Consider the following 9,411-nt stretch of genomic DNA (forward strand, 5'->3'; position numbering starts at 1 on the left):
CATCTCTTTATTTGTACTTTCTTTAATATTTCTTCTCTTATCTATCTGTTACTATTACCTTTTTCATTTACTATTTACAACCTTTAATTTTTCTTATTATATCTTACATTTTTACATTTTATACCTGTTATTTTACACTTGTTTTTTTTTCCTTTTTGTAACTATAGTGTTTGTATCTTTTTTAGCCCTGACGAAGCCCTGCAACGTGGGGCGAAACATTGGCTCAATAAAATAGTATAATTCCTACAATTTGAGTTTTTTTTTACTGCACCTGGACCATATATATTCCATTCATAAATAATTTTTTGTTTTAATTCCCAATTTTAGTTCAAAATATCTTGTTATACTTCTTTGTTCTTGTTGTTACTAAATTTTAATTTAAAAAAAAGATAATATAAATAGAACACATCCAGAGTGAGAATATGATAAGTCCATAAATCAACAGCAAATAATACAAAGAGGAAAACGTTGTTTTCGGCTATTGCTCCTCTCGACATATATTGTGGCACCAGTAAAATTTTGTAAGATTAACTTTATAGTCTTGGCAGGTTAAAAAATGTTAGATGTTAAGGAATCCACATAATTAAACTTAATTTTACAGGGGAAAAGAAGACCTGTTACTAGAACCCATATACATTCTTCTTGGCCAAAATAACGACACACTTTTCAGTTTTGATTTCAAAGTGAGAGTGTGCAGTTTAGTCATTACACTTACTAAGAATGAAGACTTGGAAATTTGGATAGACTACATCAAATGTAAACAAAACAATAACATAAACTTTTATTTGATATCAAAATTTCATGACACGTGGGGTATTTTAATACTATATTTACAATGATTTTTAACTAAATATTTACAAATATTTCACACAATATATATATACATAAATTTACAAAAGGTACTTAAAAAAAAAAAAAAAAAAAAATTCAATTTCGAAAAATTGATAGATACATACAACTAAACAGAATTACAAATAAATGAAAAGAGCAAAGACAAAATAACACTTTCATATAATCACAATTCATTACATATCATAGTACAGATATTGTATAGTAGTCAATAGTCAAAGTTTAATTTTAACTAATAGCCCAACAATACCGCCTCAGTAAAATGCCTCGATTCTCTCCCAAAATAAAAAAAATAATATCAAACAAATATTAATCCCGTTCAATTGTAGATGATTTATTAAATGAAATAAATAACCATGATCTAAAATTTTTAAGGGAAAAAAATCATATCTCGCTATAACTTAAAATTAGTAAAAACTGTTTTAGTTTGAAAATTATATTATTACTTTTAAGGCATTTCCGGACTACCATTTTATATAGAAATAACTTTCCAGTATAAAAATATATGACGTAAATCATGATAATTTCTATTTTTCATCAAATATCCCCTCTCCTCCTCAAAAATTAATATAAATAAGGGATAACATTTATATAAACAATCTATTTAATTAGATTTTACCTTTTTTTTTTCAAGTAAAGACTAAGGAGGGGCTCAATTTTGAGTATCACACAATGTGAATACATCATGAGAACATATAGTGCTGAAAAAAATTTTTAAAGCCATCACAGATAGTAAAAATCATAACAGCTTTAGCTTATACAGGACTAACTATTTATAAAATATTCTAATTATTTTACATTCATTGCACAAAAGCTTAATCCCACTTAGTACTGGGAAAAGCTAAGTGCTAAGATATAAAATAAAATTGAAGATGATTATTCTTGCTCCAAGATAGAAAATCGAATGAGGTGGATATCAACACACAAGTTATTTTATATAAAATGTTTTAAACTTAGATGTGTGTTGGAAGCCCAATGAATTTAGAATTACAAATAGGGAGGTTAGAGAATTAACTATCTGCAATAGTAACAAGGTTTTCCCTTAAGAAATCCTAATATTCTTATTGTTGATATCTTAAGACATTGTCTTACTTCATTCAACAAACCTTCATAACATGGGAATTAAATTTTGTTGACATGCTTTTAACTGTAGTATTGTACTTATTGTCATTAATGCTTGTAAGGAAATGTTTAACATGCACTGGATATAATTTAGGTGTATAGAGAATAGATAGTGGGTAATGTGGGTCCTCAAACATTGGGAATTTTTGAATAAGCATCCACCAAAAATAAAAGAGACTGATCATAGCATTATTACCTCTGGAAAATTTGGAGTAGGAAAGAATGATAACAGTCAAATATGTCCTGAGAAATTTTAGTACTGTGGGAGGGCCTTGCTTCTAATCTTACTACGGAAACTAAGGTTAGCACTAAGACAATATGAAAAGACAACAGTTATAAATGTCCCAAATTTATTGAGTTAAAAGTTTTATATCAAATACAGGATACTTGGAGCAAGTATGTAAACATGCTTTCTTGAAAAATCAAGAGTTGTTTTTGAGACAACTAGAGAAAGGAACTACCATCCATTTAATCAAATGTGAGAAACTAAAAAACACTTGCTGAGCTTTCTTTGTAAACTACTGAATATAATTATTAATACTTTTCAATAGATTAAGTTTTTGATAAATAATATCCAAAATATTTTGCTTGAATCAAAATCTAAATTCAATGGAGTTCTTAAAATATATGGTTTTAACCCATTTCATTTCATTCAAACTCATTTCAATAGTGTTTTATTAACTAATCAAATGAAAAATTTTGACAAAAGAATATCTAAAGACATCATGAAGTTATTCAACAAATAATAATAAATCAAACTCAATTTTCACTGAAGACTCAAAATGCAGTCTTTAAGTGTAATATTGATTTTTGAGCTAAACTCAATACAAAGAAAACAATAACAAAAACAAAATTATAAGATACTTATTTTCAAAAAACAAACTATAATTGAACATAACAAATGAACATGAATGAACTTCATAAAAGGAACTTTTTCTACTATCACAGCAATTATTTTTTTTCTTTCAAGGATAATCCCCAGGTTATAACTCGTAATTCCAAAATGTTATGAGAATGTTCTAAGATATATTTTATTTGATGACTTCACAACAATAAGATTATCAGACAGATGTTCCAAGTGCCCTGGAGGACGCTCAGCTTTATACAGGTACCGTCCACATATTGCATCAAAGACATACAAATGTGTATGTCCTCCAGCTGAAGACTTGTATTGAAAAAGGACTAGATATCTTCCACAGACGACCCGCAGGCACCAATCAAGAATATCTTTAATACTCGGAACTCTCACATACCAAAACACATGACCTAAAAATAAAAATAAAAGTTATTAATGTAAATTAAAATAATGAGGTGTAGATAGTTGACCGTAGATTAATGCTTGAAGAAGTTTGTCGGGGGGTACGGTCAGCAAAGAACAACATAAATAAACAAAACCATAAATAAATATGGTTTTGTTTATTTATGTTGTTCTTTGCTGACCGCACCCCCCAACAAACTTCTTCAAGTAAATTAAAATAATTTATTTACATTATTTTGTAGTCATTAATGAAAAAACTTGACTCCTTGGACTATTGATAGTGATAGCAAAGAGACATACTAGGTTAAGTATTCCTGGTGATAATTTAGTTGTAACAACTGGACAAAATAATTAATCATAATAAATAATAAAATGGCTAAAAGGTATAAGATGAGTCATGATGAAATATGTCAAAAACATTGGGAAGGAATATATCATTAATGAAGGAAATTTATAAGATAGAGATTATTCAAAACGTAAGTTCATTAATATATATCTCTTTTATGAGCATGGCATTCAAAATAGCTATACTTCGGGTCTAGAAAGACCTGGAGAGGGTTAATATTTTCATACCCGGCAGATATTTTTTTTCTCAATAATTCAATTTAAAGAATAAATAGCTACTTATCTCTCTATCCCTTATGTTGGAAAAGAACAATTTAGATAATGGAGAGTAAAGAGAAAAGGATTTATAAAAAAAATTAAAATAATCCTTACTTATGTTATAATTTCAGTGTAAAAAGGGACAAAATTCTTAAAATAAACAGCACAAAAAAAATTTGCAATAAAAAAGCTTCAAATGAGAAGTAAAATTAATGCAGTCTAATCCTACAGCAGTTTTACCTAGACGCATCCAGTCTCTTGTAACAAAAAATATAAGAATTGATCATATTTTTTTCTGAATATACATATAACATCTAGATAATACAGTTCATTTCTTTTTTCGACCTGAATTAATGATAAATGACTACGTTGTCAAGATAATTTCTTAACAAAGATTCAGTTAAGGTATTGTGTTAACCCTAATTTCAAAAATATTTTGAATGAGTAATATTTATGTAATCTGAACAAGAATATTTATTCGCCAACACGACTGCTCATGATCATTCATTATCAATCAAATGTAATTGAGTAAACATTTCATGAAATATGTCACACCAGATTCACTGATTTTGCAATTATAAATAGAAATTATAGATATTCTCAACATTATACTACAAAATTATGACAAATAAAAATCATATATTAGAAGCTAAGAAAATTGCTCAGGAATACGGACAAACTTAATGCAATTTGAAAACTGTTCACTGGAACATTCATATTAATATCCAGGTAAAACCCACAGCAATTTCAACACATTTCATTCTATTGCAACCAGTAGGAGGAGATTAGATTTAATGCAATATAAACAACATTGATCATAAGGAGCATTCGGTCCACTCATATAAAAATACTTTTAACCTATAACAGGATGCATTTGTTACAAATGACCTCTAATAATACATCTAAAATACAGCTGAAGAAGATGTTAACACTTCAAGAAACATTATAAACTGAAATATTAGTTAGTAGTGAAAAAAAAAATTATAATACCTGTGACAGGGCAAAGTGATGTTATATAATCTTTCTCAGCTTCTATTTGATATAAAATATCCCGAGATGGATGTATTTCAAAAAAGGCATTTTTAGGTCGTGGCATACATAAAAGTCTTTTTCCAGTAGATAACTCCCAAGTTTCCATCACTTGCTCAATATCTTCTCTCCCACTGGTAAAACCAAATGTCACCAAAACATGATGATTTGCTCTCGCTTTATTAACATCTCGGCAAAGTTTCAAAATATTACGTCCTTTAAAGTTATCCACTCTCAATTTACGTCTTGACCAGCTTACGATGTACGTTCTTGTCACAAAGCGATAAAAATGTGTTTCTACTTGAGTGACTTTTTCAGTCATCAAATTGATAACAAAGGTTTTGTATCGGCCATGCTCTCGGAGCCAGATGCAGCCATTGGACAATGCAATAATGCAAACACATGAATTTGTTTCTTTGATATTAGCCTTGACAAACCTGCAAAAAAAAATAAAATGCCTTTAGTAGTAAACACTTCATCACGCTACATAATCAAACAAAAAGTTCACCAGAGCCTATCAATGTTAGAACAACTTGAACAATAATTAAAGAATTATGAAGTGTTAAGTTTAATGAACTATAAAAATGCAAATTAAAATTAATATTTTTTTTTTTTAAATCAATAGACACTCAAACAAAATGAAAGCATGTTTAAATGCTTAATATACTATAGTTATATAACTTATGAGTTACAACATATATGAGTAAGGTAGAAACCAGAGAGAGACAAGTCAACATTTTGTGAATAAGAATTTTTTGGTATCTATCAGTGCCTGATTCAAACTTACAATTCATTATTGACAAAACTGTGAAATTATCAATGTATTGATAATTTTGTCTGTACTAAAGCATAAATATGGTTCAGGCACTTGCTAATAAAAAGTTGATAAAAAAAAACAACTAAAAATGTCTGGGAATGAAAAATAAATACTTCAAGGAAATTTTACACACTAAGGGGATTAAGCGTAAAATTGCTATCAAATCCATATCATTTTTTGATTCATCATTAAGTTGACATAATAGAGATTTATACATGAGTATAAATAAATATATGGTACATCCAATGCATCATTATGATTTTATTGATTGTTCCTAATAAACAATAACCAACATTGTTTTAAGAACACTTTATCTATCATAAACAAGCATATTAAGTAATTTCCTACCTCTCTTACTGTCTTTTCATATTTTAGAAGTAGGATGATTAATAGAATTAAGATCCGAAACAAAAAGATAGCCTAACCAATATTTTTTATCTTCATCTATTTTAACCATTGATTTAATTTTTTTAAAATAATATGTATGTATTCTACTCAAATTCGAATAGATATTATCTATTAGGAGTTTGAAAAAACAATTTGTGAGAATTAATAAATAATACTTGATTTGTGGTGGGACAAAAGGATAGCACACTTGTTTATTTACAAACAAAACCAAATTTCTTTAAGTTAACAAAGCTAATCCAGTTCTGCTTCCGCTTTCATGTTGCATATATTAGTGCAATAGGACGAGCAAAATCATTAACACCAGTTGAAAAAAAATATCATTCAGCGAATGAAAAATTAAGGATTTTGTACTTCCGATGGTCCAAGAAAATACCGGTAGGAGTAGGAAAGAAATTTTAAATTTTTTTGACGTCTCCAGAAAGCTATGGGAAGAAGAAGTCTTCTGGAAGACCGCTGTTCTTAACAACATGGCAAAAATGGGGAATTATAAAGGTTGCACCCAATTCAATTTTAAAGGCCAGCCAAATTGCTGTGAGAGCTGGTGCAGTGAAGAATGTGAAAAATGTCAAAAGCATCATTCATGCAGCTCTTCATATCAAACGGAAGAATATGAAAGGCAGCCACCTCTAAGCACGGTGCATGAAGAAAGAAGAAAGGAATTTTCCTGTTAACATGTCCAATGGAAAGAGAAATGAAAGGAAGTCTTGTTCACTGACAAAAAAAAAATTCAACCTCGATGGTCCTGATGGCTGGGCTCATTATTACCATGACCCATGGAAAGAAGAAAAAGTATTTTCCAACAGGCAAATGGGAGGAGGCAGTGTCGTGATGACTTTGTCTTTTAAATTAACAAAACCAAAATTTTGGAAGGGAATAGGACAACCTATTTAATAATGAAGGAATTAAATAGTCAACCGATATAAAGCCTCTTGTGTGCACAATCCTTTATGGTACAATATTTGGCTTAAACCCAACAATTATTATCAAACACTTTTGGACAAGGGTTAGTTAATATTTTTGGTAGGTATAAAAAATAAATAAATAAAAAAATATATACATATCATGTTTTTAAGCAGTACAGTGAAGTGATTAAAGGAATTTTTTAAGCAAATAAAATATCTCCAATTACCTGCGGACATATTTGCGTGTTTTCAGAATTACATCTCCATTCATTGCCAGAGCCATACAGCAGTTGTAACGATTTATTCCAATCTTATAAATTAGCACTATATTACATTTAGCAACAGCTACATACCTAAAATTTAATAAAATACATTTAATCTTGGAAATAAAATACCAAAACTATTTATAATTTTGGAGACACAATGTTCATCTTAGGAAATAGTTAATAAGAACTAAACCATTGCGTAGATAATTCTTCAACTCTTGCTATTAATTCTACTTCTTTCTCTTTCTTCTTAAGCCATTCAATAGAACACCAATGCTTAGTTGGGTCTAAATGGTTTAACATCAGTCTTTTTGGCCAATTTCTCAGCTGCTTCATTTCTACGAGTTTACTTATAATTCTTTCTTTTAAGAAAGAATTAGATTTCTTCAAATTCTTGTAACTCCCTTATAAGAGATATTTGGACAAAATGGGAGTGTTTTTTTTTTATTAGGATCAAGATTCAATTGATTTCATGGCTTCATTTCATCAATACAAGACACATAACTGAACCGTTACAGCTGTTTGTTTCAGAGGGTTATCTTTAATAGGTTGAGAACATTGATTTACAGGTAAAAATTTTAATCTTAAGAGCTAACCCATCATTTTTGTATGTATTGTATGTACTAAGTATGGAAAAATATTATATAAAAAATAGTGCCACAAATACTCAATATCCGATTCATGTTACTTTAATAGTTAGTGGTTCTGGGACTACCCTGACCCCCAATGAAAGTTGTATCAGAGGTCCTGCGACAAATTTTTTTCCTGGTAGTTAAATTATTTTTTTATAGACTTAATAAGAATTTCAGAAATCTGTTTTATAACATTTTTTTTAATGTAAAAAAAATTAAAGAAGAAATATTTAGGTAATTTTGATTTTTCAAGATATATGTAATATATATCAGAAATCAATGGGGCTGAGAGACTGTAATTACACTTTTAACTTTAAATCTAAAACATAAATAATTAAATATCAACTCACTGTGATGGTGTAAGCATAAATAAACAGGCACACTATGCCTAAAAGGAAAATAAATAAATAAATGTATATATAAGTAAAACTGAAGCACAGCCCAAGAAGGGTTTTGATTTTAGTACTTGGTAAGGATCTATTTTATCAGAATCACACTTAACCACTAGGTTTTACTTCTGATTAAAGGTTATCCACTTTACAGGTTGGGTGAGCCCCAGGAGGGTCTCCTTATCCCAGATACGATCCACAACTCATAAAACAGAATAAGCAATGATCTACCATAGCCGGATTCGAACCTGAGTATGGCAAATAGGATTGCGGTGCTTAACTCACTGAGATACCCAACTCCTTATTAAATAAATTCAAGTCTTGTCAGAACCAGTATGACATGTTTTAATTCACACAAAACCATGATAATCTGAAATACTGTTATATTTCACAGCTTGAAATAGTAGCAATTGCAGATTCTGCTAATTTAAACTAATTCAAACTGAATGGCAACCTGCCAATATATCATGAAAAATGATTTATGCCATGTAACAACATTTAGCAACAATATATTATAACATATTTCTAAAATTCATCAAATAAATACACAGATATGATTATGAATATACAGAAATGAAATATAAATATACAGATATTCTTTCCAAAATTTAACATCTAGGAACAATTATTACCTGTTATCAACTGCTAAACATGATGAAGCATCATGTGGTAAAGGCAGTCTTAAGGAATATTTGGTTTTACCAAGTTGTGAAATTTTCCGTACAGTAAGCACTGATCCAGTACAGAATACTAGAGATTCTCCATCAGAAGCATTTCGCATGTACATATTAGTTTTGTCTATCTCACGTGTTTTCCAGATTTTTGACCTCCAGCCAAAGGCAGCACTTCTCCGGAAATTGAACCAAATTTGAGCCCATTTGCATAGATCACACTTAGCATTTCCTATGATAATAACAATAATTTCGTTTATTTTTGTTGAGAGTTATTGAATAAAAGGAACAATAAATAAAAAATATAGCTTAGCAGGTTTTCATAACTAAAATCATGATCATTTTCAGAATATATCAAATTAAATAAAAATTATTTCTAAAACCCATGTTAAACATACAGCGATTCAAAAATTAAAGTTTAAAATCCATTTTGTTAATTTCATTGAATGCTCGACTGCATTCTGG

The 9,411-nt window shown here is 29.1% G+C and overlaps 1 protein-coding gene across 4 annotated transcripts in view; it reads right to left on the bottom strand.

Moving 5' to 3' along the window:
* Window positions 1-757: 757 nt before the first annotated feature.
* The window catches only part of LOC106681928 (uncharacterized), an 11,281-nt gene continuing 2,627 nt past the window's right edge, over window positions 758-9,411 (bottom strand). For all 4 annotated transcript variants that reach the window (XM_014422519.2, XM_014422518.3, XM_014422520.3 and 1 more), the window contains exons 3-6: window positions 8,908-9,178; window positions 7,216-7,341; window positions 4,823-5,298; window positions 758-3,237 (exon numbers count right to left, since the gene is read on the bottom strand). In XM_014422519.2, coding sequence (XP_014278005.1) covers window positions 2,978-3,237; window positions 4,823-5,298; window positions 7,216-7,341; window positions 8,908-9,178 — 1,133 coding nt within the window. In that variant the 3' untranslated portion in view covers window positions 758-2,977. The remainder of the gene's footprint in view (window positions 3,238-4,822; window positions 5,299-7,215; window positions 7,342-8,907; window positions 9,179-9,411) is intronic.

The sequence above is a fragment of the Halyomorpha halys genome, unplaced genomic scaffold (assembly GCF_000696795.3).
Source record: "Halyomorpha halys isolate HHAL.00 unplaced genomic scaffold, Hhal_1.1 Scaffold374.1, whole genome shotgun sequence".
Lineage (NCBI taxonomy): Eukaryota > Metazoa > Arthropoda > Insecta > Hemiptera > Pentatomidae > Halyomorpha > Halyomorpha halys.